At 50.1% G+C, this 26,670-nt stretch overlaps 3 protein-coding genes and 3 long non-coding RNA genes across 9 annotated transcripts in view; 4 read left to right on the top strand and 2 right to left on the bottom strand.

Annotated features, from left to right (window-relative positions):
* Nucleotides 1–26,101, bottom strand: part of MEF2B (myocyte enhancer factor 2B) — a 37,036-nt gene extending 10,935 nt beyond the window's left edge. Inside the window, exons 1-3 of the mRNA XM_083158286.1 lie at nt 25,982–26,101; nt 24,974–25,066; nt 24,439–24,642 (exon numbers count right to left, since the gene is read on the bottom strand). Coding sequence (XP_083014412.1) covers nt 24,439–24,642; nt 24,974–25,027 — 258 coding nt within the window. The 5' untranslated portion in view covers nt 25,028–25,066; nt 25,982–26,101. The remainder of the gene's footprint in view (nt 1–24,438; nt 24,643–24,973; nt 25,067–25,981) is intronic.
* Nucleotides 4,644–5,517, top strand: LOC146073268 (uncharacterized). Its single transcript, XR_014473274.1, has 3 exons — nt 4,644–5,111; nt 5,195–5,315; nt 5,400–5,517. It is a non-coding gene; the product is annotated as an uncharacterized LOC146073268 (long non-coding RNA).
* LOC146027961 (uncharacterized) lies at nt 6,966–9,105 on the top strand. The gene is made up of 9 exons (XM_083158288.1): nt 6,966–7,101; nt 7,183–7,323; nt 7,405–7,545; nt 7,851–7,991; nt 8,073–8,213; nt 8,295–8,435; nt 8,517–8,657; nt 8,739–8,879; nt 8,961–9,105. The coding sequence occupies exons 1-9, from the start codon at nt 7,079–7,081 to the stop codon at nt 9,103–9,105; spliced, it is 1,155 nt and encodes a 384-aa protein (XP_083014414.1). The 5' UTR covers nt 6,966–7,078.
* Nucleotides 9,165–9,957, top strand: LOC146027892 (uncharacterized). The gene is made up of 4 exons (XR_014455161.1): nt 9,165–9,358; nt 9,445–9,567; nt 9,654–9,776; nt 9,863–9,957. It is a non-coding gene; the product is annotated as an uncharacterized LOC146027892 (long non-coding RNA).
* LOC146073257 (uncharacterized) lies at nt 10,143–11,277 on the top strand. 2 transcript variants are annotated; one of them, XR_014473273.1, is made up of 4 exons: nt 10,143–10,194; nt 10,281–10,403; nt 10,490–10,580; nt 11,113–11,277. It is a non-coding gene; the product is annotated as an uncharacterized LOC146073257 (long non-coding RNA). The 2 variants fall into 2 exon arrangements; XR_014473272.1 differs by lacking the exons at nt 10,143–10,194; nt 10,281–10,403 and having other exon boundaries at nt 10,417–10,591.
* LOC146073239 (uncharacterized) lies at nt 11,205–14,076 on the bottom strand. Of its 3 annotated transcripts, none has more exons than XR_014473271.1 (3): nt 13,497–14,076; nt 12,284–13,392; nt 11,205–11,317 (listed from the first exon to the last, which is right to left on the bottom strand). XR_014473271.1 is itself a non-coding variant. In XM_083180441.1 (3 exons), the coding sequence occupies exons 1-3, from the start codon at nt 14,038–14,040 to the stop codon at nt 12,725–12,727; spliced, it is 1,137 nt and encodes a 378-aa protein (XP_083036567.1). In that variant the 5' UTR covers nt 14,041–14,076; the 3' UTR covers nt 12,158–12,724. The 3 variants fall into 3 exon arrangements, 2 of the variants coding, with proteins under 2 accessions (XP_083036567.1, XP_083036557.1); XM_083180441.1 differs by lacking the exon at nt 11,205–11,317 and having other exon boundaries at nt 12,158–13,392; nt 13,497–13,805; nt 13,881–14,076; XM_083180431.1 differs by lacking the exon at nt 11,205–11,317 and having other exon boundaries at nt 12,158–13,392.
* Nucleotides 26,102–26,670: the final 569 nt, after the last annotated feature.

Below are 26,670 nucleotides of genomic sequence, written 5' to 3'. Positions count from 1 at the left end.
GTTAAATGTCCCAATTGACCCGATTTTCCATAGGGAACAATGTTAAAAGGCCGACAGGGGCCAAATAGCCACCCTGAAGTGTGAAATGCCCCCCCCAATTGTTAACGCCACCCCACGATCAATGTCAACCTGAAGCGTGGCGAGCGCAGCGAGCCCGCGAGGGGCGGCGGTACGCGTCCTACGACCTTTTCATACCCCCACTATCCACGTCGGCGTGGAGTTGAGAATATAAAGTGTGGCGAGCGCAGCGAGCCACCGAGCCCGAAGCGTGGCGAGCGCAGCGAGCCCCGCGAGGGGACGCGGACACCTTCACAGGTATACGCGTCCCCTCGCGGGCTTCACAGGTGTCCGCTCGCCACGCTTCGGGCTCGGTGGCTCGCCACACTTTCTATTCTCAACTCCACGCCGACGTGGATAGTGGGGGTATGAAAAGGTCATAGGACGCGTACCGCTGCCCCTCACGGGTTCGCTGCGCTCGCCACGTTTCGGGTTGACGTTGATCGTGGGGTGGCGTTAACAATTGGGGGGGCCATTTCACACTTCAGGGTGGCTATTTGGCCTCTGTGGGCCTTTTAACATTGTTCCCTATGGAAAATCGGGTCAATTGGGACCGATTTTTTGATACATGCGATGCCCGCGATGGGCGCCCTTCTAGGTAAAGAGTACCCAAATTTGTTCTCAAAATGGGCAAAACCATGTGCACTGCAGGTGGGGCAGATGTAATGTGCAGAGAGAGTTAGATTTTGTGTGAGTTATTTTGTTTCTGTACAGGGTAAATACTGGCTGCATTATGTTTACACTGCAATTTAGATTTCAGTTTCAACACACCCCACCCAAATCTAACTCTCTCTGCACATGTTACATCTGCCCCACCTGCAGTGCACATGGTTTTGCCCATTTTGAGAACAAATTTGTACTGCGATCAGATCTGAATAAGGGCCATTGTTATAAAGCTGTAGTCACAGTGCCCGACCTCAGCATGTAACAATGCAAGTAATAGTATAAATACAAATATTTTACTAACATTACAAATTTTTAATTAAAGCCATCCAGGAAATCCCAGAGATCCAGTGTAGTTGGGAGGTGAGAGCAGCATAGTTGGATAAATTGAGTAATTTTAGTCCAGCATCAGCGGCATGACTAAGATATGGTCATAAAGACTTTACACCACTCATTTCTCCTTTGAAGTAGACAGAGCTACCTGAAATTCTGTAGTCCCCCAGATATTGAGAAGAAAAGGCTTGGTACTTGTGTAGTTTCACGGCGCCAGCATGGCGCCGTGCTACTTCCGTTTTTTACGCTCAGCAAACTATCTAAAATAAACTAACTTAACTCCATGCCAACATGGATAGTTCATACCCCCACTATCCATGTTGGCATGGAGTTGATTTTAGATAGCGTGGCGAGCGTAGCGAGCCACCGAGCCCGCAGCGTGGGCGAGCGAACCGAGCCCCGCAAGGGGACTCAGATGCACGGCGCCATGCTGGCGCCGTGAAACTACACAAGTACCAAAGGCTTTATGGGTACAAGACAGCAAAGTAAAAAATGCGGCAAACCTCCAAAAATGCAGTTTTCAGAGGTTTGGCCGCATCCACCATATGCACCAAGCCTGGAATGCAGTACATTCTGGGGCTTGAATGCGGTGGACAACGCAACTTTGCAACCAGCGTTGCACTTCCTCTGCTAGGAGGGATCCAACCGGATCTCTCCTAGCAGCCCAGGTGGCACGCGCATCACTCAACGCATGCGCAGGTATGGCGTGCATTCGGCAGGGTGGCATTAACCTGCTCGCTATACTCAGAGTATACGCAGCCTAGCGAGCAGGTCTGAATCAGGCCCACAGCACACTACATACACACGCATAACATAGCATATACACACACAGTACACAGGGACACAATACATACACACACACCAACCACATATACACACTACACCACATAAACACACACAGTACATATATAGTACACACCACTCATACATTACAGTATACATACATTTTTTATGCTTATCATCAAGTAGCCATCACATAACACATTACCACCATCTAGGCTGAGCCTCATGTAGCAGCAGGCCAGCAGCGCAGCAGCAGGCCAGCAGCTCTTCGTGTGTAGTCCCGCCTGGGGGCGGAGCTTGTTACTGTGAGTGGCAGGCTCAGGACCCTTGGAGAGGAAGAGAGCTGAAGGGAGGGGCAGCCTGGACACTGCCTGCACCACGTTCTGCTCTGCTGATCTAAGCATTTCTAAGGTGAGAGAGGGCTGCTGTCAGAGGAGGGGAGAATTGGAGAGAGGACAGCCACTGGCAGTCTGTGACAGGAAAAAGTTTAGCTCCCTGTCACATACTGCCCCCCCCCCCCCCCCCCCCCCCCCCCGTGCCCCCTGCCATTCTATGAATCCCCATTACCCACTGCCTCCAAAAGTCACCTATCTTTCTGGTAACTCTCTGCCTCTTCCAGGTACCCACTGCATCTCCATATCGCCCACAGACTCTCCATCTGGGGCAAAGGATGGGTGATCATTTGCATTGGTGAATAAATTGCAACTAATAGGATCAACCCTTGATATGGAACACCAAAATTAGGGTTCTATGTCAGGGTTGCCTACTTTTGAAAAATAATTTCAGGGAGAAATATAAAATCCAAGGGGCGGGCCTTGCGTCACTATGGGGCGGGCCTTGTGCAGCTAGGGGCGGGCCTTGTGTCGCTAGGGGCGGGCCTTGCGTCGCCAGGGGTTCCTAAAGTATTTTGATAAGCATGTAGCCAGATTTCTAGTGGGGACAGTGCTGGGAGACCAGGCAGAGGGGAGTCAGTGAAGGAGTAGTTGGAGCAGTGCTGGGAGAACAGGCAGAGGGGAGTCAGTGAAGGAGTAGTGGGGGCAGTGCTGGGAGAATAGGCAGAGGGGAGTCAGTGAAGTAGTGGGGGCAGTGCTGGGAGAACAGGCAGTGGGGGAGGGCAAGGAATGAGTAGTGTAGTGGGGGCAGTGCTGGGAGACCAGGCAGAGGGGAGTCAGTGAAGGAGTAGTGGGGGCAGTGCTGGGAAAACAGGCAGTGGGGGAGGGCAAGGAATGAGTAGTGTAGTGGGGACAGTGCTGGGAGACCAGGCAGAGGGGAGTCATGGGGAGGGTAAGGAATTAGTGGGGAAAGTCCAGTGCTGGGAGATCAGGCAGAGGCATGGGCTTGCTAGTAACTTTCAGCGCAGGTGGCAGCACAAAGGGCGGTATTCAATGAGCCCGAATCGCCAAGTTTTATGGCGATTCTGTGTTTTTTTCATGTGTGCCGGCGATTTTATGAGCTGTATAAGCGAATCACCCTATTCAACGTCGTCTATTCGCCGCTGACGACCGGTGAATGAAGCACCAATCGCCAAATGTGATTCTCTACAAATCGCCGGTATTTGTCTATAGGGATTTTCATGGGGATTCGCCGGTAGTCGACGGGAATCACCCATGAATCGCCAAAAGTGTATTCAATGTGAAGTTGGCGATTCTTATTTCTTGTTTCATATCGCCGTTCCTCACCGAGTGTCCCTCGTCATCTTTTTATGGTGAACTTTTTAAGGAACCTGTGAAATAATTGGTTTTAAGTGTTCAATTTAACTCTGCAAGTGTAATGTATTATTATTTGCTGCCCTGTTGTGATGTGATGGTCGTAGAAGTGCTATACAAATATATATTTATTTTTTTCTGGTATTTTTTTTTTCTCCCACAACGCACTGTTCTTACCCATGGTGCACCTCACTTACCCATGATTCTCCTCCCCACCTCACTCCTTCGTTTGGCCTTTGAGGAGATTACACAGCTTTTGCAGTCTGCTGTTTTGGAAACGTTTTTGTAGGGTAATTTGCGTTTTTTTGCATTTCACTGCAATTTCTTTAACACTGACTACAGTAATGGAGCTGTTCAGGGATACTATTGTTGTTTTCATGCTGAATGCCAGTGTGGAGGAGGAGGTAGATATGATGGAACATGACACTAGTATTCCGGCGATAGCTCCATTAGGTGAGTCGGTGCGGGTTTCAGTCCCACGTCCACGCCACTTTCGTACTAGGCGTGAACTGGGTGATCTCACCGAGGCGGAGGTGATTTCTAATTATCGCCTTTCGTCTGCGGCAATCCATATGCTGTACGATCTCATGGAGCCAGACCTGGTAGCACGGAAACGGGGCAATCACGCACTCACCGGTTTCCAGAAACTGTTGGGTGCGTTGCATTTTTTTGCGTCGGGCACATTCCAGCCCACTTTAAGCCAAACATGCGGTTATTCACAGCCAACCCTCTCCCGCTGTATAGCACAGGTCATAAAGGCATTCCGCAAATTAACGACCCAGTATATTAAATTTCCTGATCAAGACAGCGAATGGAATGAGATCAAATTTGGCTTTTTCTCAAAATGGAAGTTTCCCAGTGTTTTGGGCGCGATCGACTGCACCCATGTGGCGTTCAAACCACCGCGTTCATCAGAGGAATGTTTTCGGAACCGAAAACACTTCCACTCGATGAACGTTCAGGTGGTTTGCGACCACCAAATGAAAATAACCAACCTCCTTGTGGGTTTTCCTGGGTCGACCCACGACTCGTTCATTTTAAGCCAGTCCGCCCTGTATGCCGATTTCGAGCACGGCCAAATGCCGGACGGCTGGCTGTTAGGTAAGTAGTATGTTTTTTTTGGCTGTGGGGGGGGTTTTGATTTGTCTTGAAATCCAGACATTGTTAATAATGTAATATTTTTTTTTTTGGTTTCCATAGGTGATGCGGGTTATCCCAATAAGGACTGGCTCCTGACCCCATTATCTGATCCTGTGGGCGAAGCTGCTGAAAGGTACCAAAGGGCTCACACGACAGCGAGGGCTGTAATTGAGCGAACCTTCGGTGTCCTTAAAAGCCGGTTTAGATGTTTAGACATGACCGGCGGAGCCCTTTTATACTCACCGGCAAAGGTTTGCGGCATAATTAATGCTTGTTGTATTTTACACAACATTTGCATTGCAAACCGTTTGCCGGTGACCGTGGATGCTGCGGTTTTCCGGCATGGGGACCTTTCAACAGCTTTGCTCGCCGGTATGAATGAACGAGTGGATGCGAGAGCTCGACTCATCCGGTCATATTTTGCCCAATGTGAGTATTTGTAGTCCAAAGTTTGTGGCTTGTTTGATTAGTTATATGATATTTAACACTTTTCATTAATTTATGTTTTCTAGAGTTCTGTTTGGGCACGTTAGTGTTTTGGCCTGTTGCCGTTGTTCCTTCGGTTTTCTACGGTTCTTTGTTTGCCGCTGTTGTTGCGTGGCTGCTATCCCAAGGCTACGTTTCAGTTATCCCGTGAGTAGCGCTCCGCCTGTGGGAAGGAGGGGAGGGTTTGGGCCCTGTGAGGTGTCACTAACCCCTTTTTTTTATTTTCCGCAGCCTATTCCTGCTTAATACTTTCTGGAGGGCCCTACAAGCAGCTGGATCCTGTGTGCAGCGGATGAACCCCTGATGTGTGAGGGCTGCTGACAGGTGTGGGTGCGTGATGCCTTTCCCATGGGCTACTGTGCAGTTACCCGGTGAGTATCGCTCCAGCTGGGGGAAGGAGGGGAGGGTTTGGGCCCTGTGAGGTGTCACTAACCCCTTTTTATTTTCCGCAGCCTATTCCTGCTTGATAATTTCTGGAGGGACCTACAAGCAGCTGGATCCTGTGTGCAGCGGATGAACCCCTTGATGTATGAGGGCTGCTGGCAGGTGTGGGTGCGTGATGCCTTTCCCATGGGCTACTGTGCAGTTACCCGGTGAGTATCGCTCCCGCTGGGGGAAGGAGGGGAGGGTTTGGGCCCTGTGAGGTGTCACTAACCCCTTTTTTTTATTTTCCGCAGCCTATTCCTGCTTGATAATTTCTGGAGGGACCTACAAGCAGCTGGATCCTGTGTGCAGCGGATGAACCCCTTGATGTATGAGGGCTGCTGGCAGGTGTGGGTGCGTGATGCCTTTCCCATGGGCTACTGTGCAGTTACCCGGTGAGTATCGCTCCCGCTGGGGGAAGGAGGGGAGGGTTTGGGCCCTGTGAGGTGTCACTAACCCCTTTTTTTTATTTTCCGCAGCCTATTCCTGCTTGATAATTTCTGGAGGGACCTACAAGCAGCTGGATCCTGTGTGCAGCGGATGAACCCCTTGATGTATGAGGGCTGCTGGCAGGTGTGGGTGCGTGATGCCTTTCCCATGGGCTACTGTGCAGTTACCCGGTGAGTATCGCTCCCGCTGGGGGAAGGAGGGGAGGGTTTGGGCCCTGTGAGGTGTCACTAACCCCTTTTTTTTATTTTCCGCAGCCTATTCCTGCTTGATAATTTCTGGAGGGACCTACAAGCAGCTGGATCCTGTGTGCAGCGGATGAACCCCTGATGTGTGAGGGCTGCTGACAGGTGTGGGTGCGTGATGCCTTTCCCATGGGCTACTGTGCAGTTACCCGGTGAGTATCGCTCCAGCTGGGGGAAGGAGGGGAGGGTTTGGGCCCTGTGAGGTGTCACTAACCCCTTTTTATTTTCCGCAGCCTATTCCTGCTTGATAATTTCTGGAGGGACCTACAAGCAGCTGGATCCTGTGTGCAGCGGATGAACCCCTTGATGTATGAGGGCTGCTGGCAGGTGTGGGTGCGTGATGCCTTTCCCATGGGCTACTGTGCAGTTACCCGGTGAGTATCGCTCCAGCTGGGGGAAGGAGGGGAGGGTTTGGGCCCTGTGAGGTGTCACTAACCCCTTTTTATTTTCCGCAGCCTATTCCTGCTTGATAATTTCTGGGGGGACCTACAAGCAGCTGGATCCTGTGTGCAGCGGATGAACCCCTTGATGTATGAGGGCTGCTGGCAGGTGTGGGTGCGTGATGCCTTTCCCATGGGCTACTGTGCAGTTACCCGGTGAGTATCGCTCCCGCTGGGGGAAGGAGGGGAGGGTTTGGGCCCTGTGAGGTGTCACTAACCCCTTTTTATTTTCCGCAGCCTATTCCTGCTTGATAATTTCTGGGGGGACCTACAAGCAGCTGGATCCTGTGTGCAGCGGATGAACCCCTTGATGTATGAGGGCTGCTGACAGGTGTGGGTGCGTGATGCCTTTCCCATGGGCTACTGTGCAGTTACCCGGTGAGTATCGCTCCAGCTGGGGGAAGGAGGGGAGGGTTTGGGCCCTGTGAGGTGTCACTAACCCCTTTTTATTTTCCGCAGCCTATTCCTGCTTGATAATTTCTGGGGGGACCTACAAGCAGCTGGATCCTGTGTGCAGCGGATGAACCCCTTGATGTATGAGGGCTGCTGGCAGGTGTGGGTGCGTGATGCCTTTCCCATGGGCTACTGTGCAGTTACCCGGTGAGTATCGCTCCAGCTGGGGGAAGGAGGGGAGGGTTTGGGCCCTGTGAGGTGTCACTAACCCCTTTTTATTTTCCGCAGCCTATTCCTGCTTGATAATTTCTGGGGGGACCTACAAGCAGCTGGATCCTGTGTGCAGCGGATGAACCCCTTGATGTATGAGGGCTGCTGGCAGGTGTGGGTGCGTGATGCCTTTCCCATGGGCTACTGTGCAGTTACCCGGTGAGTATCGCTCCAGCTGGGGGAAGGAGGGGAGGGTTTGGGCCCTGTGAGGTGTCACTAACCCCTTTTTTTTATTTTCCGCAGCCTATTCCTGCTTGATAATTTCTGGGGGGACCTACAAGCAGCTGGATCCTGTGTGCAGCGGATGAACCCCTGATGTGTGAGGGCTGCTGACAGGTGTGGGTGCGTGATGCCTTTCCCATGGGCTACTGTGCAGTTACCCGGTGAGTATCGCTCCAGCTGGGGGAAGGAGGGGAGGGTTTGGGCCCTGTGAGGTGTCAATAACCCCTTTTTATTTTCCGCAGCCTATTCCTGCTTGATAATTTCTGGAGGGACCTACAAGCAGCTGGATCCTGTGTGCAGCGGATGAACCCCTTGATGTATGAGGGCTGCTGGCAGGTGTGGGTGCGTGATGCCTTTCCCATGGGCTACTGTGCAGTTACCCGGTGAGTATCGCTCCCGCTGGGGGAAGGAGGGGAGGGTTTGGGCCCTGTGAGGTGTCAATAACCCCTTTTTATTTTCCGCAGCCTATTCCTGCTTGATAATTTCTGGAGGGACCTACAAGCAGCTGGATCCTGTGTGCAGCGGATGAACCCCTTGATGTATGAGGGCTGCTGGCAGGTGTGGGTGCGTGATGCCTTTCCCATGGGCTACTGTGCAGTTACCCGGTGAGTATCGCTCCCGCTGGGGGAAGGAGGGGAGGGTTTGGGCCCTGTGAGGTGTCAATAACCCCTTTTTATTTTCCGCAGCCTATTCCTGCTTGATAATTTCTGGAGGGACCTACAAGCAGCTGGATCCTGTGTGCAGCGGATGAACCCCTTGATGTATGAGGGCTGCTGGCAGGTGTGGGTGCGTGATGCCTTTCCCATGGGCTACTGTGCAGTTACCCGGTGAGTATCGCTCCCGCTGGGGGAAGGAGGGGAGGGTTTGGGCCCTGTGAGGTGTCAATAACCCCTTTTTATTTTCCGCAGCCTATTCCTGCTTGATAATTTCTGGAGGGACCTACAAGCAGCTGGATCCTGTGTGCAGCGGATGAACCCCTTGATGTATGAGGGCTGCTGGCAGGTGTGGGTGCGTGATGCCTTTCCCATGGGCTACTGTGCAGTTACCCGGTGAGTATCGCTCCCGCTGGGGGAAGGAGGGGAGGGTTTGGGCCCTGTGAGGTGTCACTAACCCCTTTTTATTTTCCGCAGCCTATTCCTGCTTGATAATTTCTGGAGGGACCTACAAGCAGCTGGATCCTGTGTGCAGCGGATGAACCCCTTGATGTATGAGGGCTGCTGGCAGGTGTGGGTGCGTGATGCCTTTCCCATGGGCTACTGTGCAGTTACCCGGTGAGTATCGCTCCCGCTGGGGGAAGGAGGGGAGGGTTTGGGCCCTGTGAGGTGTCAATAACCCCTTTTTATTTTCCGCAGCCTATTCCTGCTTGATAATTTCTGGAGGGACCTACAAGCAGCTGGATCCTGTGTGCAGCGGATGAACCCCTTGATGTATGAGGGCTGCTGGCAGGTGTGGGTGCGTGATGCCTTTCCCATGGGCTACTGTGCAGTTACCCGGTGAGTATCGCTCCCGCTGGGGGAAGGAGGGGAGGGTTTGGGCCCTGTGAGGTGTCACTAACCCCTTTTTATTTTCCGCAGCCTATTCCTGCTTGATAATTTCTGGAGGGACCTATAAGCAGCGGGATTTGCAGTTTCTTTTGCTGGTCTCTGGACGGGGAAGTCTCCAGCGGGTGAACCCCTAAAGTGAAAAAGACCTGCAGGACCAAAGGCTGTACCTGTCATGTGCGAGCACATTCATTAAAACCAAATCTGGGGTGAGTATGGAACTACGTGGGGGACTGGTGGTGGGAGGCTATAGGAGACAGTCACCGATCATTAACCCCTTCTTTCTTCTTTGCAGTTTCTTTTGCTGGTCTCTGGACGGGGAAGTCTCCAGCGGGTGAACCCCTAAAGTGAAAAAGACCTGCAGGACCAAAGGCTGTACCTGTCATGTGCGAGCACATTCATTAAAACCAAATCTGGGGTGAGTATGGAACTACGTGGGGGACTGGTGGTGGGAGGCTATAGGAGACAGTCACCGATCATTAACCCCTTCTTTCTTCTTTGCAGTTTCTTTTGCTGGTCTCTGGACGGGGAAGTCTCCAGCGGGTGAACCCCTAAAGTGAAAAAGACCTGCAGGACCAAAGGCTGTACCTGTCATGTGCGAGCACATTCATTAAAACCAAATCTGGGGTGAGTATGGAACTACGTGGGGGACTGGTGGTGGGAGGCTATAGGAGACAGTCACCGATCATTAACCCCTTCTTTCTTTTTTGCAGTTTCTTTTGCTGGTCTCTGGACGGGGAAGTCTCCAGCGGGTGAACCCCTAAAGTGAAAAAGACCTGCAGGACCAAAGGCTGTACCTGTCATGTGCGAGCTGATTCATTAAAACCAAATCTGGGGTGAGTATGGAACTACGTGGGGGACTGGTGGTGGGAGGCTATAGGAGACAGTCACCGATCATTAACCCCTTCTTTCTTCTTTGCAGTTTCTTTTGCTGGTCTCTGGACGGGGAAGTCTCCAGCGGGTGAACCCCTAAAGTGAAAAAGACCTGCAGGTCCATAGGCTGTACCTGTCATGTGCGAGCACATTCATTAAAACCAAATCTGGGGTGAGTATGGAACTACGTGGGGGACTGGTGGTGGGAGGCTATAGGAGACAGTCACCGATCATTAACCCCTTCTTTCTTCTTTGCAGTTTCTTTTGCTGGTCTCTGGACGGGGAAGTCTCCAGCGGGTGAACCCCTAAAGTGAAAAAGACCTGCAGGTCCATAGGCTGTACCTGTCATGTGCAAGCACATTCATTAAAACCAAATCTGGGGTGAGTATGGAACTACGTGGGGGACTGGTGGTGGGAGGCTATAGGAGACAGTCACCGATCATTAACCCCTTCTTTCTTCTTTGCAGTTTCTTTTGCTGGTCTCTGGACGGGGAAGTCTCCAGCGGGTGAACCCCTAAAGTGAAAAAGACCTGCAGGTCCATAGGCTGTACCTGTCATGTGCGTGCAAGGTGTTAAGTAATGTTGTTTCTCATCAATAAATTTTACATGTTTATTCACCTCTCGTCCATGAAACCAGTTCATGTCAAATGGAATATAGCTAGCTTGAGTTTGTGTTTGATTTTGGTAGAGTTTTTAAACTATTAAAAATAGTGATAAATCAATCAATTATATGGTCAAATCTAAGTTATCTAAGCTATGGGAACACTCTCCCAAAATCATTTGCTTTCTGAAACTATCACCCTGTAATAGGCCCAGAAATTCGCTTTTTGGATCAATCACTACTGTTATGAGACGGTGGGGATTGCTCCCAATATTTCACTGAGACACCTTCAGAAATCTATTTAGGTGTATTTGGCAAGAATGACATATTTAAGGAAAAGCTTAGAAATAGGAGTATCAGTGAAATATAAACCCAAAAAGTACTTGGTGTAAACCGGCACCAATCTGGAAACTCCTAGCTTGTATGCATGTAAAACAAAAAAAAAACCTTAATATTTATCTGACACTGACCCTTTATCATTTTTTTCAGTCGTTTCAAAAGAAAATGGTTCACAACTGAAAAATGGAATAATACTCATCTGATACCTTTTTAATAACATTCAGAAGCAAGAAAGCAGTCAATATATTTGAAAAACTTTATTTAACTTTTTTTCACATGTTAAATTCCGAAATAAATTAATACCATGGTAAAGACTTTCCCGGTGTCAATTCTTAATCCTTACCGTCGGTATAACCTGCAAAAAAGGAGAGCAAAGTTTTGAAATTGGTATCAAAAACCTATTTGGGAAAAGATGCGAGTTGCAAGCTTTGGGCACCGGATGCAGAGTAAGCGTTGTGGTAACGCACAAGCCAGCCACACTTCAAATGCGCCTGGTCTGGGCGTTAGCACAAGGACAAGATGCGAGTTGCAAGTTGTGGGCACCGGATGCAGAGTAAGCGTTGTGGTAACGCACAAGCCAGCCACACTTCAAATGCGCCTGGTCTGGGCGTTAGCACAAGGGACAAGATGCGAGTTGCAAGTTGTGGGCACCGGATGCAGAGTAAGCGTTGTGGTAACGCACAAGCCAGCCACACTTCAAATGCGCCTGGTCTGGGCGTTAGCACAAGGGACAAGATGCGAGTTGCAAGTTGTGGGCACCGGATGCAGAGTAAGCGTTGTGGTAACGCACAAGCCAGCCACACTTCAAATGCGCCTGGTCTGGGCGTTAGCACAAGGGACAAGATGTGACTTGCAAGTTGTGGGCACCGGATGCAGAGTAAGCGTTGTGGTAACGCACAAGCCAGCCACACTTCAAATGCGCCTGGTCTGGGCGTTAGCACAAGGGACAAGATGTGACTTGCAAGTTGTGGGCACCGGATGCAGAGTAAGCGTTGTGGTAACGCACAAGCCAGCCACACTTCAAATGCGCCTGGTCTGGGCGTTAGCACAAGGGACAAGATGCGAGTTGCAAGTTGTGGGCACCGGATGCAGAGTAAGCGTTGTGGTAACGCACAAGCCAGCCACACTTCAAATGCGCCTGGTCTGGGCGTTAGCACAAGGGACAAGATGTGACTTGCAAGTTGTGGGCACCGGATGCAGAGTAAGCGTTGTGGTAACGCACAAGCCAGCCACACTTCAAATGCGCCTGGTCTGTGCGTTAGCACAAGGGACAAGATTTGGGGACAAGATAGATTAGAGGGTGCACTTGGGTATTACTCACCAATAGGTATGTAGCTTTGGCATTCTCCCCGTTTTGGATTTTAGGAGTTGAAAATCAATTTCCAATGCACTGCCCCTGAAAAATTGAAAAAAAAAAAAAATGGTGTTTGCACTGGGTGTAATTGTGATAAATATGAACAAATGGTTTAAAGGTTGCATTGCAAGGGTAGAAATGTGGGATCAGATTGCTCTTTTTATGGCCCATTATTACATCCACCATATGTAAGGAGCTTTCATCATTTCCCAACAATTATCAATGCATGCACGCGCATGCATTGCATAACTGTTACGCCCAACTCCTTAGTGAACACAGCTGTAGGAAAAATTTGCAAGGGTTAAATAATCATAAGAAAAGACAAACTGAAAGTAGGAGAAAAGAAAGCTTTGTATATTAACATAAAAACAAACAACATGTAAAATAAATGGAAATATACGACCGTGTTCACTGTGCAGGGTCCTCCTCCGCCGGTCCCGGCCTTTGGGCGGTTGAAGCTCGAGCAGGAGATGTGCGATGTGGTGGCGTCCTTGGTCTTTGGCTGGAGGGTGGAGGAGGTGGATACATTCCAGCGTAGCCTTGGTATGCCTGAGAAGATCCAGCCCACGATGTTTGGAGATGCGCAGGCTCCTGATGCCGACTTGATGAAGATGGTGGCATCCACGGTGAAGGGGTGGCTCTCGCTGGTTGTCCCACGTTGTCCGGATTGTATCTCTGCTGCAGGGAACTGGCGATCATCATGCAGCTTGCCGCAATTTGTGTCTGGCAGGTGGAAATTTGTCTCAGGGTCTCCTGTTGACACGCTGCATTCTCAACCAACTTGTAGATCCCGGTCATCATCACCTGGTTATCCTCTCGACGTCGGCGTTCGGATTCCACCCAGTCTTCATGCCGTCTTCGCTCTATTTCGGCCCAATCCTCCTGGCGTCTTCGCTCGATGTCGGACATCGTTGTGGCCAGTGTTTCAAGATGCTTCTCCATGGCTGTCATCCTCTGCTCCATCATGATCCGGTACTGGTTCTGGTGATCTTCTATTTCAGATGCCAATTGCCGGACTCTATGGACGCGCGTTGGAGCCTGTTCTCTCTGGATGTCCTCCACGAGCTGCATTCCGGCTATAAAAAAAAAAGGACAAGATAAATAAATTTTATCCATTGCATGTAATCTTTAAAAAAATAAAAAAAAAACACAAGGTTACAAACAAATGGCAAAAGCTTACAATCCATCAGTGGTGGTCTGGTGGGATCCACCTCCTCCTCATCTTCAGACACTTCCTCGATGTCCTGGATGGAATGATGATAACTTGGAAGCTGATGGGCCAATCCTCCACTTGCTGTAGATCCTTCTTCACCCAGTGGGGTTTGCAAGCTGCTGTCTTCAAATCCTTGAGAGGTGTCTTCTGTTTGAATGGACGATTCAAACTGACTGATCGAGTACAGATCCAGGGTGATGGTCTCTTCCTGTGTTGACTGTTCTTCAGCCGGTTGGCTTACATGGGTGTCTTCTGTCCGATCTTCAGCAACGACAACTGTTGAAATGAAAATATACATTTTAGAACATTGCAAAATAATTTTAGAGAGAGCAAAGTAGTACAAATAATTACCCTGCTCCTGAGTTTGCGAAGGTGCTGTTTCTGCTGGTGTTGTCTTCCGTCTTCTTCGTTGCGCAGGTGGAATTTGTGCTTCGATAGCGTTCAACACTTCTGCTCTGCGGACATTGGACTCCACAGAGCCTGGAACACCTTCCACCATGATTGGATTCATGTGTTCCTGGATGGCTCGTTCCCACGGCTGCCATGAAACTTGTAATGGTGGTCCGCTTCCAGTCCCAATTAGATGTTGCCTGACTTGGCCCATCTTCCGTTTTGTGTGCCGTCGACAATCATTGTATCGTTTGTGGCATTTGTCGATCGACCTGACGTTGCCACTCACTGCTGTAATCTAAGATGCAAAACATCACATTATAAACAATCAAATAATGCACTTTTTTAAATGGATTTATTTTAATAAAAAAAAAGCAATGAACCTTCTCTGCAATCGAGGCCCATATTCTTTTACGCTCTTTACCGCTCGTTTCCTGTCTTCTTTGTCCACACAGTTGGTCATAGAACTTGTGGACCATTTCAACCAGCACGTTGCTTTCTGCAGTAGTGAACGGGATGCTCTCTTCTTCTCCCTCGGCAAGTTGGTCTAGGGGAACCTTTTTTTTCCTGCCAGGTTTCTTTCTCGCTACGGGTGGTTGGACCCCAGAACCACTGGGTTGTTCGTCCAGTGTTCTGTCTGTAGCCTTTAAAAAACAAACAGTGTCAGCAAAATTACACATAGATTTAGCATATATTAAACATTAACTTCATGATGTATTAAGTATTTGGCCACGCCCCTTTCCGTCATATGTTGTTCGCCTGCATCTTTCTGCGTTTCAGCAAAGAGAACTGCAAAATGCCGGCGATAACCGGAAATTATCACGGACTGTATTCATATCTGAGCTGGGAACCCCAGACTGCTGTATATAGGGGACATCACAGGGCTGTATGTATGTTATGTAAATGGCGGTACTATGTTCCCTAAGCTTTGTATACTGTATCCCATACTGCTACATATGCATATGAAGGCAAGAAGAGCGTTTTTTGAACACAAGAGAAACTGGGAGGATAAGCGTTGCCCGTGGTTACGTCACTGCCTCCTGGTTATGTAGTTAGTAAACTGTGATGGTAGCATGAATAAGGGATTTGCTACAATGAAGTTAATTATGGCAGTCTTCCCGAATGCTTAATACCTAAAGAATATAACTGTATATCTAGAGTCAAATGGTCCGGTTAGAAGCGACCAAAAGCTTAGATTAGAATCTGTTTAGTTTGTGTATATTTTTTGGTTCTGGGATCAATGGGCCTCTTTATATATCATGCAACCGCACCCAGCATAGGAAGGGTTAAAAATTCCAGAGGGTGGTGGAGAGGGGTGCCTTTGGGATTTAAGTGGGTGTTTGCAGGGAGAGAGAGGCAGAGAAGTGTCCGAGCGTCAGCGCCGGGAGTTGTGGACTAGCGTGTCCTGGCCATCTGATGTTAATCTGAAGGATAACAAGGTAAGGTTCTGATAACGTGAATAATACTGATGACCTTTCTGTATATAATGTATATAGACTTTAAATGCTGATTTCACATGTAGAACCCGTGTGTAAAATAAAGGTAATACTTTGGTATCTTTGCTATTGTTTATTCCTGTGCAATCTTTGGAACTAGGAGTGACCCCGGGGCTCTGCGTGAGGCTTAAGTCGCGCTGCGCTGCTGCATGATCCCGGGATCTTCACACTGGTTGCCGGGGGGGGGGGGGGGGGGGGGGGGGGGGTCAGCAGAGTAGGTGAGCAGGCTATCAACGCGGCGGGGTGGGACTGGACCAGCTGACACGCTGATCTAAGTCAAATTTGCATCATCCTTTACCCCGCCACCCTGACAGTGCGCAGATCTACTCTGCTGAGAGCGGCTGTTACAGCATCCTATCCTGTCCCCACCCCCCCCCCCACTGCTCTCAACAACAGAGCGGACTTAGGATGCAGAGTTTGAAAAGTTAACCTGCTCTCATGCAGGGTTCGTGATGCGCAGCAGCAGCAAAATATATAAAACCTACAGTCATCGGCGTCCGGTGGCCACTGTTTAATGGGTCCCGGCGCCCACTTTTAGGGTAAAATACGCACTAGTGCGTTGTTGCGAAACCTGTCTATTCATCAAGTTTTAAAGAAGTTACCTGTGTCCTTCTCCTTTTAGTTGTTTGTCTTGATTGAGGTGTTCCTTCTCGATCTCCATGCTCCATGTCGTCCTGCACCGGCCGGCCAGGGTTACTTGTGGATATCCTATCACCATCTTCCTCCCTTGTAGTCATCTCCACTGGACTCGTCTCACCTGAATTAGAAAGAAGAGGGGAAAGGGGTTCCACGGTCCTTGTCCGATGAGACATTCCTGTGGAATATAAACACAGATAAAGCAATATTAATTTACATTTTTGTACCTTTACTGTGCAATTAACCTACCTTAAGAAAATTTTGTGAAAATGACACTTAGGGGCGAGGCGAACCCAAGTGGGGTGCAAGGTGCAGGCATGCTTGTCAGGGATGCTGGGGTGTAGTGGGGGGGATCCCGACATGCTATGTTCGTGACCCAGGGCCCCCATTTTAAAATGGCTGCAGGTTTTTTTTTTTTTTTCCTTTTTTTTTGGCTGCAGTCATTTTAAAATGGGGACTCACGACCACGCCCAAAGCATGAAGGGCGCCCACCACAACACTCCAGCACCCCAAACAAGCATGCAGCATGGCCGCACATGGCACCCACACATGATCCACACTAAAAAAAACCCCAAACAGGCAACTTTGTGAAAATGACACTTAGGGGCGAGGCGAACCCAAGTGGGGTGCAAGGTGCAGGCATGCTTGTCAGGGATGCTGGGGTGTAGTGGGGGGGATCCCGACATGCTATGTTCGTGACCCAGGGCCCCCATTTTAAAATGGCTGCAGGTTTTTTTTTTTTTTTCCGTTTTTTTTGGCTGCAGTCATTTTAAAATGGGGACTCACGACCACGCCCAAAGCATGAAGGGCGCCCACCACAACACTCCAGCACCCCAAACAAGCATGCAGCATGGCCGCACATGGCACCCACACATGATCCACACTAAAAAAAACCCCAAACAGGCAACTTTGTGAAAATGACACTTAGGGGCGAGGCGAACCCAAGTGGGGTGCAAGGTGCAGGCATGCTTGTCAGGGATGCTGGGGTGAAGTGGGGGGGATCCCGACATGCTATGTTCGTGACCCAGGGCCCCCATTTTAAAATGGCTGCAGGTTTTTTTTTTTTTTTCCTTTTTTTTTGGCTGCAGTCATTTTAAAATGGGGACTCACGACCACGCCCAAAGCATGAAGGGCGCCCACCACAACACTCCAGCACCCCAAACAAGCATGCAGCATGGCCGCACATGGCACCCACACATGATCCACACTAAAAAAAACCCCAAACAGGCAATTTTGTGAAAATGACACTTAGGGGCGAGGCGAACCCAAGTGGGGTGCAAGGTGCAGGCATGCTTGTCAGGGATGCTGGGGTGTAGTGGGGGGGATCCCGACATGCTATGTTCGTGACCCAGGGCCCCCATTTTAAAATGGCTGCAGGTTTTTTTTTTTTTTTCTTTTTTTTTTGGCTGCAGTCATTTTAAAATGGGGACTCACGACCACGCCCAAAGCATGAAGGGCACCCACCACAACACTCCAGCACCCCAAACAAGCATGCAGCATGGCCGCACATGGCACCCACACATGATCCACACTAAAAAAAACCCCAAACAGGCAATTTTGAGAAAATGACACTTAGGGGCGAGGCGAACCCAAGTGGGGTGCAAGGTGCAGGCATGCTTGTCAGGGATGCTGGGGTGAAGTGGGGGGGATCCCGACATGCTATGTTCGTGACCCAGGGCCCCCATTTTAAAATGGCTGCAGGTTTTTTTTTTTTTTCCTTTTTTTTTTGGCTGCAGTCATTTTAAAATGGGGACTCACGACCACGCCCAAAGCATGAAGGGCGCCCACCACAACACTCCAGCACCCCAAACAAGCATGCAGCATGGCCGCACATGGCACCCACACATGATCCACACTAAAAAAAACCCCAAACAGGCAATTTTGTGAAAATGACACTTAGGGGCGAGGCGAACCCAAGTGGGGTGCAAGGTGCAGGCATGCTTGTCAGGGATGCTGGGGTGTAGTGGGGGGGATCCCGACATGCTATGTTCGTGACCCAGGGCCCCCATTTTAAAATGGCTGCAGGGTTTTTTTTTTTTTTCCTTTTTTTTTTGGCTGCAGTCATTTTAAAATGGGGACTCACGACCACGCCCAAAGCATGAAGGGCACCCACCACAACACTCCAGCACCCCAAACAAGCATGCAGCATGGCCGCACATGGCACCCACACATGATCCACACTAAAAAAAACCCCAAACAGGCAATTTTGAGAAAATGACACTTAGGGGCGAGGCGAACCCAAGTGGGGTGCAAGGTGCAGGCATGCTTGTCAGGGATGCTGGGGTGAAGTGGGGGGGATCCCGACATGCTATGTTCGTGACCCAGGGCCCCCATTTTAAAATGGCTGCAGGTTTTTTTTTTTTTTCCTTTTTTTTTTGGCTGCAGTCATTTTAAAATGGGGACTCACGACCACGCCCAAAGCATGAAGGGCGCCCACCACAACACTCCAGCACCCCAAACAAGCATGCAGCATGGCCGCACATGGCACCCACACATGATCCACACTAAAAAAAACCCCAAACAGGCAATTTTGAGAAAATGACACTTAGGGGCGAGGCGAACCCAAGTGGGGTGCAAGGTGCAGGCATGCTTGTCAGGGATGCTGGGGTGTAGTGGGGGGGATCCCGACATGCTATGTTCGTGACCCAGGGCCCCCATTTTAAAATGGCTGCAGGTTTTTTTTTTTTTTCCTTTTTTTTTTGGCTGCAGTCATTTTAAAATTGGGACTCACGACCACGCCCAAAGCATGAAGGGCACCCACCACAACACTCCAGCACCCCAAAGAAGCATGCAGCATGGCCGCACATGGCACCCACACATGATCCACACTAAAAAAAACCCCAAACAGGCAATTTTGAGAAAATGACACTTAGGGGCGAGGCGAACCCAAGTGGGGTGCAAGGTGCAGGCATGCTTGTCAGGGATGCTGGGGTGTAGTGGGGGGGATCCCGACATGCTATGTTCGTGACCCAGGGCCCCCATTTTAAAATGGCTGCAGGTTTTTTTTTTTTTTTCCTTTTTTTTTTGGCTGCAGTCATTTTAAAATGGGGACTCACGACCACGCCCAAAGCATGAAGGGCGCCCACCACAACACTCCAGCACCCCAAACAAGCATGCAGCATGGCCGCACATGGCACCCACACATGATCCACACTAAAAAAAACCCCAAACAGGCAATTTTGAGAAAATGACACTTAGGGGTGAGGCGAACCCAAGTGGGGTGCAAGGTGCAGGCATGCTTGTCAGGGATGCTGGGGTGTAGTGGGGGGGATCCCGACATGCTATGTTCGTGACCCAGGGCCCCCATTTTAAAATGGCTGCAGGTTTTTTTTTTTTTTCCTTTTTTTTTTGGCTGCAGTCATTTTAAAATGGGGACTCACGACCACGCCCAAAGCATGAAGGGCGCCCACCACAACACTCCAGCACCCCAAACAAGCATGCAGCATGGCCGCACATGGCACCCACACATGATCCACACTAAAAAAAACCCCAAACAGGCAATTTTGAGAAAATGACACTTAGGGGCGAGGCGAACCCAAGTGGGGTGCAAGGTGCAGGCATGCTTGTCAGGGATGCTGGGGTGTAGTGGGGGGGATCCCGACATGCTATGTTCGTGACCCAGGGCCCCCATTTTAAAATGGCTGCAGGTTTTTTTTTTTTTCCGTTTTTTTTTGACTGCAGTCATTTTAAAATGGGGACTCACGACCACGCCCAAAGCATGAAGGGCGCCCACCACAACACTCCAGCACCCCAAACAAGCATGCAGCATGGCCGCACATGGCACCCACACATGATCCACACTAAAAAAAACCCCAAACAGGCAATTTTGAGAAAATGACACTTAGGGGCGAGGCGAACCCAAGTGGGGTGCAAGGTGCAGGCATGCTTGTCAGGGATGCTGGGGTGAAGTGGGGGGGATCCCGACATGCTATGTTCGTGACCCAGGGCCCCCATTTTAAAATGGCTGCAGGTTTTTTTTTTTTTTTCCTTTTTTTTTTGGCTGCAGTCATTTTAAAATGGGGACTCACGACCACGCCCAAAGCATGAAGGGCGCCCACCACAACACTCCAGCACCCCAAACAAGCATGCAGCATGGCTGCACATTGCACCAAGCACAGTAAAAAAAAAAAAAAAAACACTCAAGCAAAAAAAAGTTTAAAACCCCCCCAAAAAACGGGGGGCACACATACTGCAAACAAACACTCACCCACCCCATACAACAAAGCCCCATAGCATGGCAGTACAAACACATCACAATACTCACCTGCAAAAGAAAATATGCACTCCACGCTCCACGCTCCAGGCTCCAGGCACTGCTCTCTGCTCTCTGCTCTCTGCTCTCTGCTCTCTGCACGTGTTCAGGGAGAACTATTAGCTGCAGCAACTCACTCCACCCCTGCTGAAAGCTAATAGCAGAGCTGCGCAGCAGGGAAGTCACTTATATATTAGATGGAAGAGCGGGAATATATACACCCGCCCTCCACCCAGTCACCAGATACGCTGGATTGGCTGAGAATCGCCGTTGGGGGCGGCGATTCTCAGCCACGTTGAATAGGGTGACACAGCTAGTCCCGGCGACTTCCGACGAATCCCTACGCGTGGCGAATCGCCGTCAAAAAACCGGCGATTGACTGGCGAATGTGAAACCTGAATCGCTGTGACCAGCGATTCAGGTCATTGAATACCGCCCAAAGAATCAGCCCACCGCCACCATTAACCCCCCCAGCCCCCCCCCCCCACACACACACACACAAACACACACCCCTATAATAATTTATTTGTAAAAGCAATGTCCAAGGCTGTTCACCCTTTTCCTTGCACCACTGGTAGTTTCCCTCTGGCTCTCCCCTTCTACCTGTTATAGCTGCAGGGGTCCAAAAAGCACAGCAATCAGCCCAGCTGTCTCCCAGCCACAAGGTGCAGAAGAAGTCAGCCCCAGTGACATCGTAGCGGCCGGAATGGCATGCGGTACACTGCCCCCCCCCCTGCCCAGCCCTGAGAGGAGAGTCAGGGGAGAGAGGCCGAGCAAGGAATGCAGTAGTCGCAGGGACAGTGCCGGCAGAGGGCAAGTGAGTACAGTGCGCAAGCACGAAGAGCAGTGAATACACTTACCCCGCCCCTTACACACGCTGTTCTTCTTCTCTCCTCAGATGAAGATGCAGCGTCATCACGTCGGCATCTAGCGCATGCGCAGTTCATATCGCGCAAGCGAGGCGGCAGCTGCGGGGTTAAGGGGCCCTATTCCGGGAGTCCGTGAGATGTCACAGGATTCCGGGAGTCTCACGGACATTCCAGGAGAGTCGGCAACCCTGTTCTATGCACTAATTCCTGGAGAGAAATAAAAGGTATGGAGATAAAGGGCGGGATGCTCTAAACCAGAAATTTCTGGATTCTCTAAACGCCAGCAAAAGCTTGTGATTCCCTGCAGAAGCCTATGGGCTTCTTACTGCAGCGCTGTGTGATGGATCCATCACAGATCCCTCCCAGCATGCCCCGTGGCCGGTGCCGTGCTCTGCGCATGCGCAGACGTACTCCCGGGTCTCAGACCCAGAAGTTTAGCGCCGTGGCCGCATCGCAAGGGACAGCTCTTATCGCAAGAGCAGTCCCTTGTGTTAATAACTGCATATGTTAGAGCATATGCGGTTATTAGGAAGGCGGTGCCCGGCCATACAGGCCAGCGGATGTTAGAACATCCCACGCAAAGTACCATAGAATCAGTGTCTAATGAAAAATTACAAGAGCTGGTTGATCAGTACTTTATCTTCCTCCACTTTATCTCTTTCCAAGGCTTTGTACTTAGGCACAGCTATGTACCAATATTATTTGCAGCAAGAAATACCTTTATTCACTGACTTTTTCCATCAGACAAATTTCATCACAAATAGTGCCGCTTTGGTGTATTTCAAGAATCATTGGGACAAAGGCCTGTTGCTATGGGGCCCATAAAGTTCTGGTTCTGTTTTTAACGTTGCTTTAATTGAGCATGTGAGCATTAACTTTAACCTTTCTGCTTTATTTGTTTGTTATATATTTGTCTCCTTATTTGATGATACAGTATATGTGTTTTTCATTTATTACTGAGATTAAGGCAGGGTTGCCTACATGACCCTCTCCTTCAGGGAGATAATTGCCAGGGTCGGATTAACTACGGTGCGACCGGGGCGGGCACCCCGGGGCCCTCACACATCAGGGGACCACACACCGTCACTGCTGCAGCAGTGGCGGGTGGGTAGCAGGCAGTGGGGTCGGATGGGGCAGGCAGGTGGTCCCTGCGGTGGCTGGGCAGTCAGCAGCGGGGTCCCTGCAGCGGAGGGGAAGTCAGCGGCAGGGTCCCTGTGGCAGATGGGAAGTCAGCGACGGGGTCCCTGCGGCAGATCGGAACTAGTGGCAGTATTGGTGGAGTGGGAAGTGGCTGCTGAATGTAAAACCATATTTTGAAAAGACTGACATTTATTGGCTGAGAGAATTCTCTCAGTCAGATGGGAGGCCGCTGATTGGCTGAGAGAAAACTCTCAGCCAGTAAACAGCTGACCAGTCTTCTCAAAATATAGCACGTTTAGCAGCCGCTTTCCGCCCCGCCAATACCACTACTAGTTTCCGCAGGGACCCCGGCGCTGACTGCCCATCTGCTCTGATCCCCACTGCCTGGACCTAATGCTACCCAGGTACCACCTGCCTCCGTCCCGGACTGGGGGGGGGCAATTTTGTTGTCCAGGGCCCCCACCGAACCTTAATCCGGCCCTGATGATTGGCATAACCTGTGGTGAAACCGGAGAATAAAATAGTGTGCCGAGCGTACCGAGGCACTGGGCCCGCTGCGCAGCGAGCGCAGCGAGCCCGCAAGGAGGGGGGCGATCCACGGCACCCCCCCTTCTCGGTATTTCGGCGGTTGGGATTCCGGCGTCTGTATTTCGACCGCCGGGATTTCATACTGAATCCGGTGAAGCACCTTTCTTACCAATTGCCTAGCTCTCCACATGTGATGGTAATCATACATTACCAAGGAAGCCCAGGACAGAGCATTTTCTCCCTCATGGAGTGGGTCAGGTAGGCAGCTCTGGATTAATGCCGGTACACACCAGGATGATGGTGCTCGTAAGCGGGTCGTCACAGGAACATACGACCCGCTCACGAGCTGACGGCGCCGCCGACCCGCCGCGAAAATGCCCCTAATGTGACATGCTCCGATCGCGACCCCCACCCACTACAATGGTCGTTTCTAAGATCCTACCTGCAGCAGGTAGGATCTCAGAAAAGACCGACCCGCGGGGCCGCGCATCGGATCGGGATCGCATCAAAAGGGCAGCGAAATGGCCCAAAACACTGCAGATTTACATACAATCGGTCGAGATTGTATCTAAATTGGCTCGTTTTGGGCCATATCGTCCTGGTTTGTACTCCACATAAGATTAATGTGCAGTCAGGGCTGACAAAACTTGTTGTAACAAGGGAGTTTAGCCATGTGTGGTGACATCGCCCCACCCTGACATGTGACCTCTGTTAAAGCTGTGCAGCACAGCTAGGGGGCACAGCTTTACTCTCCCATAGAGACCTATCACTTTATATACCCCCCTAGTGTCCCAGCAGCCACATATTAGACTTTTTATTACTGTATACTGTTCTTATTATTTCTGTAAATACAATTCCTAGCAGGCATTTGCTATATTCATGTGATGTATATTGATTATGCCCAATGTACATTTGCTCAGAAGTAATTGAAGTCACTGTGCCTCACATGGGCCCTTATTCAGATCTGTGCGGCCGGAGCCGCACACGGTGCTCCGGCCGCACAAACCAATCCCCGCCCACGATACGGATCGCCACGGCCGTCCGTACACGGATGGCTGGCGATCCGCAAGAAAATGGTGGGGCGTATGCCTCCACCATGGTGGGAGCTGCCCCCTGCATTCGATGGTCGGCGACCATCGAAGGCAGGGCCGCACGCCCCACCAGGTCCCGCAAGCTGAGACCACACGGACAATCGTCCGTGTGATAGCTTGTATGGGGGCTGAGAGCTGACATCCGGCGACGTCAGCTTCCCGCCCCCATCACTGGCGTCATACCCTCATTAGCATGCATACGCCCCGCGTTTGCATGGGAACACCCATGAAACGCGGGGCGTATGCATAGGGAAATGAGGGTATGAAGCCCCTCACGCCCCTATACGCCCCCTTTGCGGCGGACGAACTACGTCTGCGGCGAATTGGGCTGCACATGCGCAGATTGACCTCTGCGCATGTGCAGACTGAAAACATCGGCGGTACGGCCGCACGCGGGCCGTACCGCACGATTCAGAATAAGGGCCTTGGAGTAATGTACACAAATTTGAATCCTGGTTGTCCATTTTTGTCTGTCTAGCCCAACACAACCAACTACCAGCCACTTACCTCCAAGATATCAGAGTTGGTGCGGCTCTCATGTGGCTCAGTGTACTCTGTATACTTCAGGAGTAACCGATCCATGTCAGTGCTGGCATATTGAAATAGACGATTAGATCCATTAAAGATAATGAGTGCAATCTCACAGTCACACAGTACACTTAACTCGTACGCCTTCTTCATCAATCCAAACTTTCTCTTTGTGAAGGTAACCTGTGCAACAATCCATTAAAGAGAGATAACATTAAGATAGTCATTATTTTTGGAACACCAATTACTTTACGTTAAAATGTCTAGAGCACAGGTTCTCAAAGTCAGTCCTCAGGACTCCACACAGAAACAAGTGAAATAATTAGATCTTTTAAAATGTGTCAGTCAGTAATGAGTGCAAATGTCAGGTGACCTGGAAAATGTGAACTGTGTGGGGTCCTGAGGACCAACTTTGAGAACCACTGGTCTAGAGTAAATTTACTAATGGTCAGCAAACATATCTCTCAGTTGCATAAAAACTTGACCCAATCACAAAGTTTATGTTCAGTCTTACCTGTCTGTTGCGCTGGTCTAATATACGGGCAATCTGTATCTTCTTCCGACCCATTTAGAGTTTTTGTACTTTTATATGTATAGCCTTGCAGAACTGAAAAGAGTCAAACACAGGATCATTTAATGGGGATATGGTCACTAGGTCGACATGTATTGGGCCGACACCTGGAATATGTCAACATGGCTAAGGTCTACAGGGTTGGAAGGCCGACACAAGCATTAGGTCAAAATGGGACAGTCAAAATGTTGACAGGCGTTTTTTTTTTTTTATTGTATTGAGACATCACTGAAAATGCATCACAATCATATAGGATGTTGTACAAGTATCAAAATTGGATACAATCCGTAGAGAAATATTTGTACAGTTCAAATGTAAAACATGTTTTTTATGACAAAAATAAAGACATTCTGGTGATAAAGTCAGAATTGTTTTCAGCATTGTTTAAGGAAAGCTACCGGTGTGGAAGTCTCATTTTTTATCCTGCATGGTGACATGAGTTTTAAGTGCATCGTGTCTTTTTGACTGTCAACCTAGCCCATGTCGAACGAATGCTTGACCTAGACCCATGTCGACCTTTCAGCATGTCAACCTAGTGGTGTCGACCTTATGACTGTCTACCAACTTATGGTCGATCAAATGACCGTTTCCCGGTGAAAGCTGTGTTTGGGGTACATTGTAGGCAGAAAACAAGTTAAACCTCAGCCTAGTAAGGTAGAAACAGTCCTCACTTGGTCTAACCCCAAATGTATGTCGCAACTCAGGACATTTCTTGGTCTGGTGGGATATTATCGCAGGTTCATATGGGATTTTGCCACTATCTGAATATCTTAAAAACAGTCCCCAGACAAGATAATGTGGTCTAGACCAGTGGAAAGTGCTTGGCAGGATTGAAGACTAACTTTATGTACAGAGTGTGGCTTGCAAGCTCCTGTCTTCAAAAGACAGTTTGTGTTGCAAACTAATGTGTCACATTCCACCGCAGCGGTACACAGTGGGCACGCTACTCACCTGTCCGTGTCTGCCGTTGGCTAGCATGTGTCCACCGGGGGTCCAGGGTCTGCGAGAGGCAGCGGGGGTCAGCAGGCTTGTGAAGCGGTGGCAGGGTGAAGGTTGAGCAGCACTGAAGTCTGATTTTGCTTGACGACACTGTGAGGCTGGTGTCGCCATCTTGGTTTAGGGCAAGTGAGCTATGGGACCAGGTGAGGGTCTTTCCTGTCTGCCTGCCCTGTCAGTCAATGGCATCCACCCACTAATACCCCTTTTACACCAGAGGTTGGACCCGGGATATTGCCGCTCCAGTCCGGGGCAGGGCATGGTGTAAATGGGCTGAAAAAAAAATAACACGGGTACTGTTCCCCGGGAATCTGACCCGGCAAATGTTCAGGGTCGGACACGGGGCTTATCCGGGGCTCAGGGTGGTGTAAATGGTCATTATCCGGGTTATTTGGTGGGTAGAGGGGCGCGAAGAGCTGATTGGTGCTTCTGCGGCTCTGGCAGATGATGTTGTCTGCTGGAGACCCGCACAGGGCGCATGTAGCAGCGCAGTAGCAGCGCAGCAGCAGCGTTACCACGCTCTCTCCTTCGGCACAAATATTGGTGTCGAGATCTAGACCTCTCAGCCAAGAATTGTGCTCTCCTCCTCCAAGTGTGAAGCAAGTAGCACAGGGTGGGAAGCTGCTTCAAACTCTCAATTGCTG

The sequence above is a fragment of the Crinia signifera genome, chromosome 1 (assembly GCF_055691185.1).
Source record: "Crinia signifera chromosome 1, ASM5569118v1, whole genome shotgun sequence".
NCBI classification, from domain to species: Eukaryota; Metazoa; Chordata; class Amphibia; order Anura; family Myobatrachidae; genus Crinia; species Crinia signifera.
This window is presented reverse-complemented; position numbering and strand designations above follow the sequence as displayed.